Here is a 21321-nt window from a genome sequence, read left to right as displayed (position 1 = left end):
CCTCCAAATGTGCCTGGTAGATGTGCAGATGATTCGAGCACAGCGACAGAGTACAACTGTGATTATATGATCAACCTGTAAAAGTAGCACACTTTCCCAATTTGCAAGTCCTCCCTTCTCTTCCCTTTGACTGCCCTCTTTGCCTCCCCCACAGTGGTAGCAATCAGCCAGGTGCTAAATGCCAGGGTGAGGCACAGCTCATGGGTGGGTGGGGGCTGAAATTGCACGTGGAAATAAGCATCTGTGCTTGCTTGGCAGGGTAGGAAGCGGGGGAAGGAAATAACTGTCATTCTCCTCCACTGAGGCTTAGAGTATGGATTGTGTGTGTGTGTTGTTGTGGGGAAAGACCAGGCGATTGACTCAGGCAGGTTATTTATTAACTTAGTGAACTGAGAAGAAAGAAGAAAAAAAAACATGATGGGTTGAGACTGAGTGTTCATTTTTTAAAGAGTAGTTTAAATGAATGAGGCTCGGCTCATCCCTTCAGAAAGACCTGATTAACAGCAGCGCTCAGTGAGACGCGCAGACAGTGGAGCTGACACCAACCAGACTTGTGGGAATTAGCTGATCTGGCAGCAGCCTGCCCTCGCCAGGGGCTTCTCTGTGATGGTAGTTATTGAATAATCAATGGCTAGAGAGGGTCAGTGGAGGGGATGTATGTAAATCTCCTCTACACTCTTCCATAGACTTAATGGTTTAATTAAACTAATCGCTGTATTGACTCAGGGCTCCAAAGCCCTTTGAAGCCTGCCGTATTAATGACATGAAATCAGGCTTCCCCCTTTTGTTGCAGAAATGTGTGCAGCGAGGAGACTAAATGACGCTCGGCACACTCCAGTTTTCCCCGCTTACTCTACATATAAGAACTCTCTGAAAGAAAATGCACAGTGACCCCATTCCGAAAAAGTTGTGATGCTGTGTAATTTGTAAACAAAACCAGAATGCATTTATTTGGAAATCTCATAAACTTATATTTTGTTCAGTGGAACATAATAAACATATCAAATGTTGAAAATAAATAATTGTTCCTTTTTTATGTATAAAGTAAATTTGAATTTTATGGCAGCAACCCATCAGAAGTTGGGACAGGGGCAACAATAGGCTGTGAAAATAAGTGTTACAAATAATAAACAGCTGGAAGAGCTTTTGCAGCTAATTAATTGGCAACAGCTCAGTAAGAGAACTGGGTATAAAAAGAGCAATTTAGAGAGGCTGAATCGCTCAGAAGTAAAGATGAGCAAAGGTTCAAAAAATATCTGAAAAACATCAAAATATAGAGGAGCAATTTCAGAATAATGTTCCTCCAAAAAAAAAATCCAATCATGTACAGTTCAAATAACATCAAAATATTTCAAGAACGTGAAGATTTTTTGTGCACGAAGGACAAGGACAAAAGTCAACATTGAATGCCTGTGATCTTCAGGCCCTCCGGCGATACTGCATTAAAACAGGCCTGATTCTGTTACTAACATCACTTCTACACTTCTGTAAACACAGTTCACCGTGCCATCCACGAATGCTGCTTAAAGCTCTATCAGGCAAAGAAGAAGCCACATGTGAAATGCTGCCATCTTCTCTGGGCCAAAGCTCATCTCAAATGGACTAAAAAAAATGTTTTGTTGTCAGACAAATTAAAATTTTCAAATTCTTTTTGGAAACCACAAGATGCTATGTCCCCAATACTAAAGAAGAGAGGGACCATTCAGCGTGTTATCAGCACACAGTTCAAAGGCCCGCCTCTCTGATGGTATGGGGGTGCATTAGTACCTTTGGCATGGGCAGCTTAGACATCATTGTACATCAAGGCACCATCATTGAATAAAAGTTTATACAGGTTTTAGAACAACATACACTATCATCCAGCAATGAAGACCCAGAATCATTGAACAGTTAGAACCACCATCAGAGCAGAATGGGACAATAGTCCCCTCCAAAACCTCCATTACTGCTGCCCTCAGTTCCTAGTCATTTACAGAATGTGGTTAAAAGAACAGGGAATGCTTCACAGTGGTAAACATGGATGTGTCCCTACTTTTTTGAAATGTGTTGCTACGATAAAATTCAGAGCTGCCTATTCTTTTTCCAAAAATATACTATTTTTAGTTTCAACATTTGATATGTCTATTGTGTTTTATTGTGAATAAAATATGGGTTTATGAGATTTGCAAATGATTGCATTCTGTTTTTATTTACATTTTACACAAGGTCCCTGCGCTTTTGGAATTGGGGTTGTAATAATCAAACTAAATTCTATACCTGCAATGCTGAGTCCTCAGCCAAAGTACAATCCAGTGTTATGTAACAGCCCTAACGCTCATGCAATAAATGAACTTTACATTTTCCAAATCAGTGCCTGCTTCTCTCAGTCATACAAAACAAGTCACACTAACCATTATCGTGAGGCTGTCTCTGGTGTGCGTCAGCGATGCAGTTCAGGTAGCATGGCAACATGCGAGACGGCAGCTTTAATGTGCTCCTCTTCGAGCAGACAGAGGCAGTTTGTTTCTCTTCCACAAGAAAGACTCACTCTATTGGCACAAATCCCCCATCCATCCCTGTGAAACCTCTGATCATCATGTCATTGTCCGCAGCGATACACTCTAGCGACTTTGCTTTCACACAATGAGACCAAGAGGGCTACCCGTAGCACAGTCTATAATCAGTCTGTGTAGGGAGCTTGTATCTGTTTGTGTGTACATGCATCAACGTTAAAGAGCTTCAAGTTAATGTTCATCTGGGGGAGAGACACCGGAGAGTGTTTCTGCCACTGTATCTGTGTGTGTGTGTGCATGAGTCACTTGTAGAGGGTTCACCAACTCACACTGAGCAGGGACTCTGTATTTAACAGGAGATAGAATAATTGTCTCTTCATCAGCTCTCTGGAGATTACAATAGCTAACTGTCAAGTGAATCAGAATTCTTGACGTTTTTTTTCCTCAGTCTGCCTTAGAAATACGCTGTTCAAACAGGCTTCTGTGTAAGGCTGTTTTTTTTTTTTTTAAAGTGACTTTCCAAGACAAACTCCACCATCCAGCCCCGGTGCGTCATAAGCAAAAGGTTCTCTTACCAAGAAAAAGCAAGAGAAAGACTTAGAAGAAAGAGTAAACTGGTGAATGTGGAAGGCAAGAGGAAGGGAGGAACAGCTTGACAAGGCATCTTATCTTCGCTGTGTTCTTGACTGTGCTCAGGCTTTAAGCTGCTTGCTGAAAGGTGGAATTCATGCAGCAGATTTTACATGTTTCTTTTTTTTTTCTTTATTTTTGCTGACTGCTATAGCAGAAAAAGGCTGAGGGTAATAAAAAACCCAGACAATTTTCACAAGACATCTCATTTGTGCTCTCATCTGGGCTGTGCAAAGTGTATACACAGTGGAAGAAACACACACACACACACACACACACACACATGCACGCACACCTGATTTGAAAGGTCTAATCTGTATTCCAAACACAGACAAAAGGTTAAGCCTGCTACCAAAATCAAAAACAAAAAACAGGTGTTTGGATGGAGTTTTCCACTTGAAATTTATGAATTTAAATTAGACGTACAGAAAGTATTCAATACAAGCACATCTACAACTGATTAACTTTTGGAATCAACCCATTTCAAGATGACTGCCACAGCCAAGTGACCCTGAAAACACAAAAGTAGCTATAACTCAGTCAGTTTTTACACATATGGAGCTAAAATGATGTGGTAGTAGCTGAGAGTTATTCACAACACATACTCTGAGCATGACAAGTCACATTATTAAAAAAAAATGCAGATAACATTATTTTCGCTGTCTTTTTCTCTGTCATTTTATATTATCTTAGTTTTAAAAAGTCTGGCATGAAAGGTGCCAGACTTTATTTGGCACCTTGTTTTTGCAATACAAAATATAGGTTTTATAAACTCATACACATACCCCCCCCCCACCCCCCTCCAAGCACACACACACACACACACACACACATATGAGCAAAGACATAAACGCAACATTTTGCTCCAGTTTTTCACGAGCTGAACTCAAAGATCTAAGACTTTTTCTCTGTACACAGTAGGTCTTTTCTCTCAAATATTGTTTACAAATTTGTATAAATCTGTGTTAGTGAGCACTTCTCCTTTGCCGAAATAATCCATCCACCTCACAGGTGTGGCGTATCAAGATGCTGATTAGACAGCATGATTATTGCACAGCTGTGCCTTGGGCTGGCCACAATAAAAGGGCCACCCTAAAAATGATCAGTTTTATCACACAGCACAATGCCACAGATGTTGCAAGTTCTGAGGGTTTGTGCAATTGGCATGCTGACTGCACAAATGTCCACCAGAGCTGTTGCTTGTGAATTGAATGATCATTTCTCTACCATAAGCTATCTCTAAAGTCACTTCAGAGAATTTGGCAGTACATCCAATCGACCTCACAACCACAGACCACGTGTAACCACACCAGCCCAGGATCTCCAGCATCTTCACCTCCCAGATCATCTGAGACCAGCCACCCAGACAGCTGCTGCAACAATCGGTTTGCATAACCAAAGAATTTCTGCACAAATTCTCAGAAACCGTATCAGGGAAGCTCATCTGCATGCTCGTCATCCTCACCAGGGTCTCCACCTGAGTGCAGGTTGTTGCCGTAACTGACTTGAGTGGGCAAATGCTCAAATTTGATGGCCTATGGTACGTTAGAGAGGTGTTCTCTTCATGAATGAATCCCGTTTTTCACTGTACAGGGCAGATGGCAGACTGCTTGTATGACGTCGTGTGGGTGAGCAGTTTGCTGATGTCAACATTGTGAATTGAGTGGCCCATGGTGGTGGTGGGGTTATGGTATGGGCAGGCGTATGTTATGGACAACAAACACAGGTGCATTTTATTGATGGCATTTTGAATGCACAGAGATACCATGATGAGATCCTGAGGCCCATTTTTGTGTCATTCATCCACAACCATCACGTCATGTTGTAAGGATCTGTACACAATTCCTGGGAACTGAAAACAGTTCTTGCATGGCCAGCATACTCACTGTACATGTCACCCATTGAGTGTGTTTGGGATGCTCTGCATCAGTGTAGACAGCAGTGTGTTCCAGTTCCTCACAATATCCAGCCACTGAAGAGGAGTGGACCAACAGTCCACAGGTCACAATCAACAACCTGAACAAGCCAATGTAAAGGAGATGTGTTGCACTGCGTGGGGCAAATAGTGACATACTGACTGGTTTTCTGACCCTCCCCCTACCCCCTACAGTAAAATTAAACTGCTCGTTTTATTGTGGCCAGCCTACGGCACAGCTGTGCAATAATCATGCTGTCTAATCAGCATCTTGATACGCCACACCTGTGAGGTGGATGGATTATCTCGGCAAAGGAGAAGTGCTCACTGACACAGATTAACACAAAATTGTGAACAATATTTGAGAGAAAAGACTTATTGTGCACAGAAAAAAAGTCTTAGATCTTTGAGTTCAGCTCATAAAAAATTAGAGCAAAAACAAAAGTGCTGCATTTATATTTTTGTTTAGTGTGTGTGTGTTAGTTTAATTTCTATGAAATAACTACAATGTGCGGCTGTATAAATGATATTATGGGTGACTTATTGCTACAGTGACACTGAACAGTAAACCTGGCAATTGTTACTGAGACATTGAGAAATTATTACTTGTTCTTTTATTTTTTTTTTCTTTTTCAAAGGAAATTGCCTCACCCCCCAATGTGTGGTTACAAAATGTCATTCTGGTAGTTCCGGGGTTAACCAGACAGTTTCATAGGCGTTAATCAATGTCCGCTAATATGAAAGTCATAAATTACACCTCATGAGACTCATCAAGAGTTGTGTTGTCGAAAAACTTGATGCATGCAGCGGCCAACCCGCTCCAACTTTTCTCTGTTTTTAAATGAAAGCCAAATGTTTCTGGATTTGGAATTTTAGTGTGTCTGAATCTTGCAGAGCAACATATGTGTAAAATTATTCCCGCTTGAGGCGAACTGCCATTTATATCTACAATGTCATCACTGAATTATTTGTGCTTGACCTAATGCACCTTGTTAAAAAATTATTTCATGGTCTAATTGTTGCAAATAGAGAGCATTAAGGTAGCACCATGCCTCTAAAGGCTAAAGAAAACACTGCTGGTGAACAAGGCTGTTGTTGTCACAATACACAAAAAAAAGTGTTTTGGGCACAAACCTTGCACGTTATTTAGAAGAACATGTAAACATTTACACAGGGCTATGAGTCAACCCTTTTCCCCTGAATTAATTTTTTTCTCTCTTCCTCTTTCTGGTTTGTATATTCTGTTCAAACTCTTATTATGCAGACACTTCACGACTCTCTTTTCTAGCGCCTGTGGTCTGTTTCTCTTTCTGATCAGCCTTCCTGTTGCTGCAGAGGAACTGTCAGCAGTAAGATAAGGATAGTCAGAGCACATGCTTTGCGATAGGGAGGTGGGGGAGGATGGGAAACTAACACATGTGAGAGGAAGGGCAAAAAGGCTGGCTAGTTAGGACAAATTAACAGACTATCACAAGTTGCTTCTGCAGCGTGGACGTCTTTGGAACTGTGAGGACAAAGAACTGAAGACCAGATGGGGCGGAAGTCCTGCAGCAGCAGCAGCAGGAGTCAGCCTGAGCTGATGAGGTGAAATATCAGAGGCTGTAGGAACAAACAAACTTTAAACAACCTGCATGAGCAAGGATTAAGAAGACTTGACTAAATCCAGGGAACAAACTGTGGATGTAAGGAAAGGCAATCAGACTTTAAGCATCCAGGGCATTGAGGATCACAGAGAAGGATATGCATGCTGATGAACTTTGCCTCCTCCGGCGTGACACACATGATGGGAGAGCAGGACTGAGGGGAGGATCGGGCTGTGTGCGCATATAGATCTTGCTCTGAATTGATGACAGTTTGCAGCAAGTGGTGCTGCAGTTCTGTCTGCCTGAGTAAAAAGTGGAAGAGGGTGGTGGTGGTGGTGGGGGACTGCGTGGGAGAGAGGCAGCCATCCAGAGAGTGAGACAGCCAGTTGTAAGTAGAGGCTGGGGGAGTTTTCTTCAGCCGGTCAGCTCCAGCAGCAATGAGTCAGAGGAAGCTGACACGACAGCTGAGGTTGTGGGAGAGTCCTGAGGGTCTACCTCATCATGCCCCCTCACTCACCTCACCTTTGTCACCGGAAGATCAATCACGGGGACACGGAGGCTCAGCTCTGTTTCGACGCTTGAAATTGAATCGCAGCATTCAGGAGCTCAGACGCACACCTCACTGTCTTTGCAGGTACAGCTGTGCTCTGAGGCACTGATATTTAAAGGTACTCATTGCAAACTATGAAATAATAAAAAAAAAAAAATTATCAGGCTAAGTTTTAGAAATCAAAGTGAAAAGTGTTCAAGGCCACTTCCAAAGTTTGACAAGTCTGAGGAAAAAGTGGAGTTAAAAGTTTATATTGTTAAAAATAGATCATGTAATAGGAATGGAGTCTGCTGGCATAATTATCCTTGTTGTTTAAACATTTCAGCAAAAAGACCATGACCGTTATAGATTTTCATGAACTTGTTTTGAAATCCTGTAGGTGTTTTACTGTGTAACATAAGAAGAAACACATTCTTCAGTATTTAGATTGAAAAAGAAAATGATTGTTTTACAGATTATCTCAAGACCTGCAGGAAAGTAAAGGTGTTAAGTTTTAGAGAAATAAATACAAGGGTGTTACTGCGTCTCTTTCAGTTGAGTTTGTAAATTTAACCCGCAGGTTTATTTTAGCCTAAACATTCAAAGTGGAGGAATAAAAATATTGCATTTAAACACCTGCAACACATTATATATTCTAAGAATAGATTTTGTTTACACATTGCTTCATTTTTCTTGTTTAAAATCTAAATAAAAGTGGTCTAAAACAAAGTAAGCAGAGTTGATTTAGGGCCTAACATTCCTTGAATGAATGCACGTCGCAGTTTTGAATTAAAATCATCCTGTGTTGAAAAATGATGGCGTTGTAGTTGTTCTGATGTCATGAGTATGTGTTGTGAATGACTCTCAGCTACTACCACTCCAAGTTGTAGGTCAATAGATGTAAAATTGACCAAGTTATAGCCATGTTTGGGTTGACTAATATGGATTACCTATGGTAGCCATTTTGAATTGGATTGACTCCAACAGTTATTCAGTTGCACATATACAGTCAAATATTATTTTCCGCTTGTTTCATTAAAATTTATCCAGTGGTTCATGAGATATTTTGGTAACAGACAAACACAAGCACACACAGTCAAGCCAGAAGCCTTTTTATTTGTCTTCGCTTTGTCAGTAGCAGGCAATAAAAAGGGTTTTATTGCTCCTAAAAATGCAACAAAAAACGAAGAACTCTAAAGTACTGAGTACATATCTTTTTACACATTGCAAAAATCTGTTTTAAATGCAGATCTGTTTATTGGTGGAGCAATATGATACCACTGGTAGGACACTGTGTGCGTCATCCCAATGTGTGCATGTGCATCCATGTGTGTAAAAGATAAACAAACTGGGGACTTCACAGTGTGGCTCGAGGTCAAAGTCCTCAGGGATCTCCTAATAGGTGTGAGTATTTTGAGTCAGTCAAGAGTTCATCGTAGATCCTTGGAGTTGAATTCAGAGCTCAACTCAAACACAATGAAAATCTCAATCATTCATGTCTTCCAACAGACAGCTTTGGCAAAAGAGAATTGGTTATTATTGCTCAATTAAACGTGACTTCCTCTGAAAAATGACTTGTCAGGAACGTGTAATTGTCAGAGCAGCCCGGAGGCAGTCTGCCAACTCAACATTACTGCAGAGTCACAGCGCAAGCATCTGTCTTATCTTTCTTTTAACAACTTTCTCTCCAAGTAACGACAAACACTGCAGGCTCCGTGTTCGGCCTTCGGGGTTACCTTTTTACTGTTTATGATCACCGAGAGAAAAATACAGCACAACACACACACACACACACACTTCTTTATGAAACGTAACAGATGTGAACCTCTTTTCCTCCCTGTCCCTCAGCTTCGACGCAGAGAATGGTCCCTCACCAGGCCGCAGTCCCATGGACTCGCAGGCGAGTCCTGGGTTGGTGCTCCACCCTTCGTTTCCTCAGAGCCAGCGCCGGGAGTCCTTCCTGTATCGCTCAGACTCGGACTACGACACATCCCCCAAAACCATGTCACGCAACTCCTCCATCAACAGTGAGGGGTGAGTGTAAAGCCATCCTCCCTGGATGGGCGACGCGTGTGATTGTACAACCCCGATTCCAAACAAGTTTGGATGTTGTGCAAACAAAACAAACAAAATTTAATTTTGAATTTTATGCCAGGAACATATTTCCAAACAGCTGGGACAGGGTCGTGTTTCTCACTGTGAACATCCTCTCTTCTTTTAACAACAGTCTATAAACATCTAGGAAATGAGGATACCAGTTTCCCATTCTTGTCTGATGGAGGATTTAGCTGGTCAGTTCAGCTGGGTCTACTTTGCTGATGTATAAGCTGCCAATGCCAGAGGCTCTAATGCACCTCCATACCATCAGAGAGGCAGACTTTTGAACTGATAACAGGCTGTATGTTTCCTCTCCTCTTTAGTAGGGAGGACATGGAGTCTGTGGTTTCTCAGAATTTAAAATCTCAATTTGTCTGATCACAGAACAGTTTTCCCACTTTGCCTCAGTCCATTTTAAATTAACTTTGGCTGAGAGAAAATGGCAGCCTTTCTAGATTGTGTTCACATATGGCTTCTTCTTTGTATGATAGAGCTTTAAGAAGTATTTGTGGATGGTAAAGTAAACGGTGTTTACAGACGATTATTTGTGGAAGTGTTCCAGAGCCTGTGCAGAACAGAATCAGACGTTTTTTAGGCCTGAAATCACAAGCATTTTCAGCCTTGTCCTTATGCACAAAAAAAGTCTCCAGATTCTTGAAACATTCTGATGGTATTATCAGCTGTACATGATAGGGTATTTACAATCTTCCCAATTTTCCAGTAAACATTATTTTAAAATTACTCTACTATTTTCTGAGGCAGTTTTTTTTAGCAGAATTGTGAACTTCTGCCCATCTTTACTTCTTAAATGCTCCTTTTATACCCGGTCCTGTTACTGACCAGATGCCAAATAATCTAATTTTTAACAATGTTCTTACAGGTGTTTCTTATTTGCACCACTTTTTTTACAGCCCATTGTAGCCCCAGTCCCAAATTCTTTGAGATGTGTTGCTGCCTTCAAACATTTTTTTTTAAATTTCTTAGTTTCAACATTGGACATGTTTATTGTGTTCCACTGTGTTAAAATGGACTTATAAGAGTTGCAAATCATTGCATTCTGTTTTCATTTACAATTTACACAATGTTCCAGCTTTTTCAGAATTAGTGTTATAATTATGCAAGTGTTGTGCTAATGGAACCAGCAGAATAAAAATGATATTATTTGTTTCTCCCTGTTTTATCTGTTAAAAACCAGTCCACTTGTGTTTTTCAGGATCCTTTTTTCTGTTTAGACTCACACATGTCTTTGTAAACATTCACCTCACAGAAGCAGCCTCAGTTTTAAACACTAATACTGAGCCCCACAGCTCCTCAAACTGCTCTTTTTTTCTCTCTAATTCTCTGCACTTTTTGGCCTTTATGTCTGGCAGGCACGCCGAAGACATGATTGTCACCCCTTTTGCTCAGGTATGTTTCACTGCAATGCCTATTTCCTGCAAATGGCCATAAAAGGTGGCAAAGTAGTGCAGTGAACTTGTCCTCCCATCCTTCTGCTCCCTACCCTCTCTCTCCTTCCTTCCCTCCTACACTGTCCATCCATCCCCCAGGTGTTGGCCAGCCTACGAACTGTAAGAAGCAACTTCACCATCCTCGCCAATGTCACAACACCCACTAACAAGTCAGTATCATGCAGTCGAACACCCCTTCCCCACAACTGTGCTCGTCACGACTGCCTGCTTTGTTTGGAGAGAGAGAGAGAGAGAGAGAGAGAGAGAGAGAGAGAGAGAGAGAGAGAGAGAGAGAGAGAGAGAGAGAGAGAGTGTGTGTGCTAATGGCTCTATCTTCTTGCTCCCATGTGGAAACATTTTTACCCATCATGATTAACCGGTTTATGAGTCTCAGACACTGCTGAAGGAAAATATCATCTGCATCATTTGGCACATTTCCAGTTAGCTGACTGAGGACCGAGCGCACGGAGCTTTATGCTTCAGATGTATGTCCCTGACTCTTTGCCCAGACGATGGAGATGGTCAATAATGCTAAAATTATTCTCCCTTGAAATGCAGCAGACAGAAGGAGCTCGAGCTGGCAGGCTTTTAGCTCCACGTCAATATGATATATAAAGCAATGCAGCAGAGACTTATCAGCATCTATAATTACACGGTGCTGCACCCCGCGAGGGCCTCTCCCATTAAATGATTATTAAAAACGAAATGAGAAGACAGCGTTTGTCTTTTACTATTTTTAGACATATTTGAACTTAAACTAAAGAATTCAGATGCACTCTAAAAATACATTAAAACAAACGCTGTGTAACTCAGCATCAAAATAACTTGATATGGATGCATTGTTTTTATTGGCCTATAAATAAATCATAAGAAAACTAATATTTGTTTCCCCTGTGTAATTCAACTTCTTTTGTTGCCTGTGCTGTCATGCTGGCTGTAACTTTTGTTCTACCCCAGAAGGGGGCAGCAGAGTGTAATTCTTCCTCTGATTTAATAATGTGTTTGTCCACAGGAGGTCACCAGTGACCAGCCAACCCACGGTTCCCCAAGCTACACTCTCTGGTATGCTGTCAGCTAATTCAAACTTATTGTCTAAGCAGCTTTTCTTTTATTAACGTGCTAAGGCTCCTACACTGTGAAACGTGAACCACCTGTAATGCCTGCTTTTTCACATATTTTTGACATTTATGAGCCCCTAAATCCTAGGCATCTCAAATTGGATACCCTCAAAAGTAAATCAGTTGCAGACAAACATTCAGTCATTACTTTCTAAAAGTTTCATTAAAATGTGTCCAGTGGTTCATGAGATATTTTTGTCATAGACAAACAGAGTTGACATCAGTAGATAATACGTTTTTATCACATTATGCAGTGCTCAGATAATGTGTTGGGAATAAATTTCCACTACAACCACACCACATTTTATCTCAATATCTGTAAAACTGACTGAGTTGACTAGTTTGTTTTATTTTCTGAGCGTGTGTGTGTCTCCTTCTCAGATGAGACGTACCAGCAGATGGCTCGGGAGACTCTGGAGGAGCTGGACTGGTGTTTGGACCAGCTGGAGACCATTCAGACCCACCGCTCAGTCAGTGAGATGGCTTCTAACAAGGTGCGCAAAGACCTCCACACGAACATGAGCCTTCACTCTTCATCAGCATTAACTCAGTATGGTACTAACATCCCGATGAATAACAACTTCTATAAAGTTTTTATGGGGGTTTTTTTCAACATCTGGCACATAAAACATTCATATTCAGCAAAATACTCTTCCTCTGTGGAAATAATCTTTTGCCAGGACTGCTTGCTTTGTTTGAAGAGTGACAAGTAGCACACAGTGCTGCGATGTGTATCAATTACTGCAATAATTAATATAGGTTGTTATGTTTTTTTCTGGTTGATAAGTTTAAGCCTTTGTTTTTGCTGTGTGGCAGCATGACATGCAGCTGTGTTGCATTATGAGTTAGTAAATCTACATGTCACTATGCGTGAACAAGGACATCAATTTGTTTGTATTTCTAGGGGCAGAGAGAGGGTGAGAGAGTTGGAAAGGATGTGAAGGTCTGTGGGTAGGGAGGACATGGGGGGAGGGGGGCTGGTCCTGATGCTGATGTCTCTGCTGTAACCTTGGTTGCTATCTAACAGCAGCAGGGTCTGCCCTTACCTTTTAGTCATTGGCTTGCCACTCTGACCACAAGACATGTGGTTTAGGCAACAACCAATGAAAGAAAGACGATGCTCTCTTAAAAAGTCTTCTCCCTTAAAGAGACAGTGCCGCATCCTTTGTTTTAGTCAAGAACTTCTTACCATCCTCCATTGGACGGTTATTAAATTAGCTGATGTTTTGTGTTTATAATCAATCAGACCTGTGAGGAAAAACCTGAAAGGCGAAGAACAATAGAACAACCCAATTCACATGTTTATGTGGAAGCACAATGTGAACAGTCTCAAGGGACAAACATGTTTTTTATGAATATATCGCTGGGTTTCAGCAGCTGAGCAGCAGAAATCCTCCAACTCGGAGGTGCACACATGTATATTCCCACTCAGTCTCTTGCTCTTACTCACACCCTCGCTCACACACATATTTTGACAGACGTACATGCTGTCGTGTTGCACATGCGCATTCAGCCTTGAACGGGAGGCAGGCGCAGACACACGCACGCGCATGCAGCCACTGCCTGATTAGCTTGCGAGGGCTGTCTACAGCATCCAGGGAAATGGCGCAAGAGGCAGAGCATTGGAGGACGAACGGCAGTCTAAAGGAGCGGGATTAGATCGCTGGTGTTTCGACCAGTTTAAGGATGGACTGACTTGGAGCAAAAGATGGGATTTATCAGGAGGCAAGCTGACTGCATGTATACAGACTAAGAGGTGGCACAGACGGGCTGCTGCACCGGTAGGGCCTTTGGATCTGTACCTTTGGGGAGGGGCAGAAGATGCAGGGAGAGGGAGACTGTTTTCCAGACCAAAGCTTTGGTGTGATTCTTTAACCCGATCATCTGCCAGAGGCCTACCTCCATCCCCCTCTGTCTCTTTCTATCCGAGCCTCTCTTATCCCGACTCTTCTTGTTTTTTCCTCTTGCTGTTATCATCTTCACCCCCCCACTCACTCTCCATCTCCTTTTTCCCGATGTGCCTGCTGTCATCCAAGTTCCCTTTTCCTCCATCATTTGATATTACAGCTTTCGTTCTGTCTCGTTTATATCTTCATATTTTCTTTTTTACATCATAATTTTTCATTTGTGGAATAACTCAGCTCTTGCAATATTCTTTTTGTTAAAATATACATTCTTTTAACTTTCATCTTGTCCATCAACTCATCTGTGTATCATTCCCACAGTCCCTCAGTCCCTCAATTTCCCTCCATCTTTACTCATTCAGCACCTACCTTCATCCCGTGGTGACTTTATATTTGGGTCAGCTTGCTCAGCAAATGGGATAAGATGTAGTCTCCAGAGCAGCCAGATCCAGGGGGGGTCCTGGTCTGCCCTTCACGGGGACCCTCATCTTTTGAACACACTGAGGCTGGAGCCTGACTCAGGACCAACAGAAGGGGCCTGCTTTGGAGTTCTGCATGTAGACAAGGACGATCAGCACCAGCTGCCCCCACCCTCGACCCCTCTCCCCCTGTTCCCCACGCTGGGGCAGACGCCACTCTGGAGTGTCCCGGCTTGACAGGCTGTGGCCTCTCCCCCCACACCCTGACGACGCCCTCATGCCACTGGGGCACCCGCAGTTCCCCTGCGCCGCTTCATTACCGCCCCTCCCGCTTGTGTCGTAGGCCCAAACCCTCAGTGGCCCTCAACATGGGTGTGGTTGAGACCATTGACCCGGCGCCATCCCCCTGTCCCTCACCTGTACCAGGGGGCTACAGGCTGCCCCGCTCCTCCAGCTACAGTCCCCTGCAGGGGAGGCCAGGGGCAGAGCTGGACCTTGGTGTGGCCGACGGAGGCGTTGGGGAGGGTGGTGGGACAACGGCAGAGCGCAGGATGCCCCTAGTAGACCTGTTCTGCGAGACCTGCTCAAGGCCCTGGCTCATCGGTTGGTGGGACCAGGTAGGGCTGAGACAACTTGATAACAGAAAGCAAAGTCTGGATGATGCAGTTTTTGGATAAATGCTCTGGACACTTCATGTGTTGTTATTCAGACAAAACAAAAACAAGTGGTAAATGATATACCTGTTAAATGTGTTTGATTCATCAGTGTTCAGCCCCACATGGTTATAAGTTATAAGCTATATAAGATAAAGAGAGATTTGAATATATTATGAAGTTTGACAGTAGCTTTGTGAGAAACTCTAACATAGATATTAAAGAGAATGTTCCTGAATATAATTTATCCATGAATTCACCCAGGAGGGACAGAATTCATTACTTCTGCTCAGTGTCTACATGGTAGATGTGTAAATAAAAAGACTTATTCCTCATCTGTCTATGGATGTTTGAACCTTTACACCTGGTCTACATCTGGGTCCTACATGTAAAAAGCTAACCTTTTTACATGTAGGACCCATGACAAATATAGTTTAGCCACTTTTACTGTAAGTATATTAGAGTGCCACACAAAGACCATTGTCATCCTTTACTCCTGAGTCATACTTCCCTCTTGAGGCTTGCCTCAACACAAAGTTCAGGAGGTCAAGTGAATGTACAAGTAAAGGAGAATCTTTTTGTTTCAAGACTGAGCATTTATCTCTTCCTTTTTTATAGAAAATATAGAAATGCAGCCAAAAATCCAATTTACCTCCCTTCCCTTGTTTCTATCCGCATCACAATTATCAGGTCACAGTTCAGAACAAGGTGTGCATGTGTATCTGTGTGCTATTTGTTGACCTGTGACTGTTAAAAAAAAAAGGTATATCCCTCTCTCACATATGCAGGTGTATAAGAGTCCACAGTCATGTGTGTACTCTGTACTCTGTTTCATTAGTTGGTATCAGAGGAAGAGTGTTGTTTGTCCTGGCACACAGACTGGCACCGTAGAAGTGTTGGTTGGCAGCTATGACTCAGCATTACAGCATTAGGAGAGGAAAGAACGAGCATGTGTGTTTGTGGTTTAGGTGTGTGTGTGTGCTTTTTTTTTTTTTTGGGGGGGGACTTCCTGTCCATCTCACATGTCCTCTGGCCTGGCCCCAGCTGTCTTCCATCTACTTTTTTTTTTTTTTTTGGGGGGGGGGATGTTGAAGGCTGGGGGAGGGAGGTTTAGGTTGCCTGCTTAGCCTGCTGTTTAAGTGTGCCACTGGGTTATGGCTTTTAAGGCTTTAGATGAGTGGTTTTGCCTGACTGCTTGCATGATTCTGTGTTACAGCACCTATGTAAGGAGCTCCAGCCTGAAGAGAATGTTCGAGGAAAAAAAGAAAAGCTAGTTTTGAGAAAAAGGCTAAGAAAAAATGATGGTAGCAAGACAAAGTGAACCCTGCGATAGAGAAAGATTTGAGAATTGTTGAGCAGTGACAGTTTTGTTTTCCTCATGAGAAGGGGGAGAGCACAAACAAGAGAGAGATGTAGCGAGCAGGAGATGAAAGGCAGGAGAGGGCTGACCTTGGTAAAGGTCAGAGACACCTGCAGACTCCCTCAGATTGTCACCCAAACAGCCACGGCTCTCACATCAAGCTGAAGGACTGACTGTGAGGAGGCAGTTGCTACGGCAACTGCCTCTGGTTGCCATGGAGATTGTTATGTGTGAAAGATCAGTCAGTGGGACACAGACTGAGGGGTCTGTCTAAACCACAATGTGCCTTCTCATGGCTTGTCTGATAGGAAGCCATTAAAACCTTGTGTTTGTCTGAAAAAGTAAAGCATCACATAAAAGCCCTGAGAACACTCAGAGCATTTTCTTTCTGCAGGAAGAATGTATTGGATCACATTTATGTCTGGGACCTGCAGACTACGGCTGACACTGCAGATGTAGAAGGAACAATACATGTAAAAATGGCACATTGCTGCGACACGTTTTTAAAAGCCAACCAAGCTGAGGTATTGAACAGCCTGTTCTCAACTGAGAAAAGGAGGATGGATGACTCATAATTGATTTTCTCACCCTTTATAGATGAGGGTGATAATTTATTTTCTCAAATTGAAATCAAAGGAATTTCTGCTGGTGTGCAAATGAAATCTAAACCACAGTATTAAGAATTTACAAGCATACCACTTTTTTATGCTCTCACAATGTAACTTCAGTGACTCACTTCTGTCTGTTCTCCCCTCAGTTCAAGCGGATGTTGAACAGGGAGCTGTCCCATTTGTCAGAGATGAGTCGCTCAGGGAACCAAGTGTCAGAATACATCTCCACTACCTTCCTAGGTAAAGCAAACCTGGCACCCGTCAAATCGAACGGATCTGAGGTTAAAGTGGCTGACCGTGGACTCTTGATTGTTTCAGATAAGCAGAACGAAGTGGAGATCCCATCGCCGACTCTGAGGGAGAGGGAGAAGCCCATGTGTCACATCAGCGGTGTAAAGAAGCTTACGCACAGTTCCAGCCTTTCCAACTCCACCTTGCCTCGATTCGGCGTGAAGACGGAGCACGAGGAAGCTTTAGCCAGGGTGAATAAAACTGAGAACCAACACAAGAATACTGAATATAACCCCAGAACACACAAACTTAAATTAAACTTAAATTAAAAGCCCTGCATTCATTAAAGTACTGCATATCACCCACCACTTTTCATTTCAGAGTTTTAGACTAAGATCACCTCATGTTGTGAAAAAAGTTGTAGTAGTTTTGATCAATCACTGCAAATAATGTTAAGTTATTTCATGTGATATTGCGAGATATCATGCTCAGAGTATGTGTCGTGAATGACTCAGAGTATGTATCATTACTACCGCATCAAATTTTAGCTTAATATTTGCAAAACTGTTATAGCCATTTTTGTGTTGGTTAATGTGAATTAGCTGGGGTGGACCATCTTGAATTTTATAGACTCCAAAAGTTAATCAGTTGTAAATGTATATCTAATAAATTCTTACTACAATTTTCATTAGAATCGGTCCTGTAGTTCATGAGATATTTTGGGAACAGACAGGCACACACACACACACAAACACAGGATGTGTGTGTCTGCCTTCGCCTTTCAGCGGTGGGTGATAACAGACTCAATTTTCTGCCACTCTTCTTCAGATATTTAACAAAACCCTGCTGTGAGACATTATTTGGTTTGATATCACATACTGTATCAAACACACTGTCATTCAGTGTTCAATAAATAACTTTTTATTCTAAGAAAATAATTCTAATATGTATATTCTATAAAATCAACATGATTATTGTCATGTATGTATTAAATCTGTTTGTTGTTTCTTCAGGAGCTGAACGACTTAAACAAGTGGGGCCTTAATATCTTTCATGTGGCAGAGTTCTCTAATAATCGACCCCTCAGCTGCATCATGTTTGCCATCTTCCAGGTGAGACAAAATGACAGAAACTGAGCTTAAACATAGAAGTTGGCTGAAGAATTCAAGCAGCAGTCTGTAAAACACTGACAATGAGACACTTTCACATCACATCATATTCAGAGTCGTTCTTTCTATGGGTTACGGCTCTTTTTTCGTTGTTTTTTGATTAGGTTAAGGGACGTCAACCATTTGTTTAGTTTAAACAACAAAAACCTGTTGGTTACAGTTGAAACTACATAATAACATAAAATAAATTTTCTTACAGTGTCTGCTGTATGTTAAAAATGTTTTTTTCTAACTGACTGGAGGATGAATGTCCCTGATTTGCAAAAGATGCAAAAGATTTTGCAGAAAATATATAAATGTACCTTTAAAAAACAATATTGTGGATGTTGGTGTAGAATAAACAGGCTGTGTTTTAAATATATTCATATTTGACCAAAAACCTGAGCTGAACAGTAAACCTGACCCCTGTGAACTGTCTTATGCTGCAGGAAAGAGATCTACTAAAGACCTTTCGTATCCCTGTGGATACTTTTGTCACGTATGTGATGACCCTGGAGGACCACTACCATGCCAATGTCGCCTACCACAACAGCCTTCATGCTGCTGATGTCACCCAGTCCACCCATGTTCTGCTATCTACACCAGCTCTAGATGCAAGTATCCCTGTTATTATATTGATTTACCAAACACAAAATAATGACAACTGTTCAACACAAAGCTAACTGCTTTTTAAAATGACTGATATTTTATTTCTCTTTCACAGGCTGTATTCACTGATCTGGAGATATTAGCAGCATTATTTGCTGCTGCCATTCATGATGTAGACCATCCAGGAGTGTCCAACCAATTCCTCATAAACACCAGTGAGTCAAATGAGATAAAAACTAGTGCTAAATTGAGCTCAGCAACTGTAAAATTGACTGACAGTCATTTTTGTGTTGGCTAAGGTCAATTAGATGTGACAACCATCTTGAAAGGGGTTGACTCCAAATGTTAAAGAGGTTTAGATGTACAACCAGCGATAACTTTCTGAGAGTTTCACAAAATCTGTCCAGTGGTTCATGAGATATGTTGCTAACACCAATAGTTATTGGTAACGTTTTAAAAAAAAAATTTAAGTGATCAGTTAGTGCTCAGAGTATGTGCTGGAAATTAATCTGAGCTAGAACCACACCAAATCTTAGCTCAATATCTTTCAAATTGACTGAGTTTGAGCTATATCAGCGATCTTGAATGGGGTTGACCCCAAAAATGTATCAGTTGTAGACGTTCATACAATGATTACTTCAGAGGCTTTCATTAAAATCCGTTCAGTGGTTTATGAGATTTTTTGCTAACAGACAAACAAACACGCACACGCACTGTGTCAGGCAAAAACATTATTGCCGTTTTGCAATAATCAGCAACAGATAATAAAGAAAAAGACAAATACATGCAAAAATGACTGATGTGATGTGGGGTATCATCAGATTTTATTTAACAATAAGAATGTGAACAACATCAGCACTGCTGTAATTCTTAGTATTCTGGTATAAATGATTCTGTTGGCTTGTATCACATATTTATCTACACTGTTTAACTGAAAACAGTGTTCTCTTAAAGTGTGAGCAGTGGTGAGAGTACAGTGAATAATTACTTGTTACTGATATTTGTTGCCTCAGACTCCGAGTTAGCCCTGATGTATAATGACGAGTCTGTGTTGGAGAACCATCACCTGGCTGTGGGCTTTAAGCTGCTTCATGAGGAGAACTGTGACATCTTCCAGAACCTTAGCAAACGGCAGAAACAGAGCCTGAGGAAACTCGTTATTGATATGGTGAGTGTTTGATGTCATTCTTACTTTAAATTATGAAGAAAACTTTCCTCACTTGTCTTGCTCTTCCTTTTACTTCTCGCTTTTCCCTCCTTTATATTAAAATCGCTTTCGTTTTCCAGGTTTTGGCTACAGATATGTCCAAACACATGAGTTTATTGGCAGACCTCAAAACTATGGTGGAAACCAAGAAAGTCACGAGTTCTGGAGTGCTGATGCTTGACCATTACACCGATCGAATACAGGTACATTTTCAAGTTTTTTACTATTTCTACTTCTACATCTACTACTACTTCTTTCATACCGAAGCTGTGAAATAAAAGAGTGTTTAAAACAAGATGTGGTCAAACCTTGCTGGTATGTAAAGTTTGGTTAGAGGCTTAGGCCTTGAAGGAAAGCACATCACTCTCTGCCCTTTATGCAAGAGTTTGAAACTAAGACAATCTTAAGTTGAGAAATGACAGATTTGTAGCTTTTTTGGTCAAACCTTTAAAATAATGTTATGCAGATATGTGAGATGTCATATTCAGAGTATGTGTCCACACCAGTTTTTAGCTCAAAATCTGCTAAATTGACTGAGTTATAGCAATTTTTATGTTGGCTAAGGTTGATTAGCTGCGGTGGCCATTTGGATCAAATTGAAATGAGTGATTACGAACTGGATCAGTGATTACTTTCTGAGAGTTTCAGCAAAATCCATCAGAGTTTCATCGTCTAGTCGTTCATGAGATATTTTGGTTACAGACAGACACACACAAAGATGGGCAAAAACCCAATCGTCCGCCTTCTCCTTTTGGCAACAGGAGATAAATAAATAAGTACGGAGAAGGTGTTGGAATTTTAGCATCTGAGTAAAAGTCTTGGATGAGCAGAGAATTGGATTTTGGCAGATAAATAGAAGCAAAGAAATTTTGAAAATGAACCTCAAAATGATCAGATCCATAATTTGGCATTCTGCAAAGCAAATTGTCAGACTAAAAATTATTTGTTAGTATATCAGAACTGAGAGATGTATAGTGTATATAACCTTGCATATACATCACATATTGTGTGACTTTGTGCAGGTGTTGAGAAACATGGTGCACTGTGCTGACCTGAGCAATCCAACCAAACCCCTGCCGGTGTACCGACAGTGGACAGAAAGGATCATGGAGGAGTTCTTCAGGCAGGGAGACAAGGAGAGAGAGCGAGGGATGGAAATCAGTCCCATGTGTGACAAACACACGGCATCTGTGGAAAAAAGTCAGGTAAACGATTAGCAGTGAAACACACACATGCATATGGATATTCCACAGCTGGATTAGTGTTAACACTGCAGGTGGGGATCTTTCAGCTCTGATCGCAGCAGTCAACCTCCTACATTTTTAATGCTGACACCGAGGTGCTGCTAAAAGGAAGTCAATCATTCT

The 21321-nt window shown here is 41.6% G+C and overlaps 1 protein-coding gene across 4 annotated transcripts in view; it reads left to right on the top strand.

Annotated features, from left to right (window-relative positions):
• pde4a (phosphodiesterase 4A, cAMP-specific) overlaps positions 1 to 21321 on the top strand; it is a 47737-nt gene that overhangs the window by 22950 nt on the left and 3466 nt on the right. The window contains exons 1-14 of one of the 4 annotated variants that reach the window (XM_017429362.3): positions 6289 to 7254; positions 8998 to 9183; positions 10617 to 10653; positions 10794 to 10864; positions 11707 to 11756; positions 12194 to 12306; positions 16906 to 16999; positions 17078 to 17241; positions 18004 to 18102; positions 18588 to 18752; positions 18863 to 18962; positions 19761 to 19915; positions 20035 to 20157; positions 20977 to 21159. In XM_017429362.3, coding sequence (XP_017284851.1) covers positions 7058 to 7254; positions 8998 to 9183; positions 10617 to 10653; positions 10794 to 10864; positions 11707 to 11756; positions 12194 to 12306; positions 16906 to 16999; positions 17078 to 17241; positions 18004 to 18102; positions 18588 to 18752; positions 18863 to 18962; positions 19761 to 19915; positions 20035 to 20157; positions 20977 to 21159 — 1737 coding nt within the window. In that variant the 5' untranslated portion in view covers positions 6289 to 7057. Of the gene's footprint in view, positions 1 to 6288; positions 7289 to 8997; positions 9184 to 10616; positions 10654 to 10793; positions 10865 to 11706; positions 11757 to 12193; positions 12307 to 14364; positions 14753 to 16905; positions 17000 to 17077; positions 17242 to 18003; positions 18103 to 18587; positions 18753 to 18862; positions 18963 to 19760; positions 19916 to 20034; positions 20158 to 20976; positions 21160 to 21321 lie in introns of those variants that run through there. The other 3 variants (XM_037978648.1, XM_017429361.3, XM_017429364.3) reach the window with 3 other exon arrangements.

This window comes from Kryptolebias marmoratus, linkage group LG12 (genome assembly GCF_001649575.2).
Source record: "Kryptolebias marmoratus isolate JLee-2015 linkage group LG12, ASM164957v2, whole genome shotgun sequence".
NCBI lineage: Eukaryota > Metazoa > Chordata > Actinopteri > Cyprinodontiformes > Rivulidae > Kryptolebias > Kryptolebias marmoratus.
Note: the sequence above shows the minus strand (reverse complement) of the source record. Positions and strands in the feature narration are given on the sequence as shown.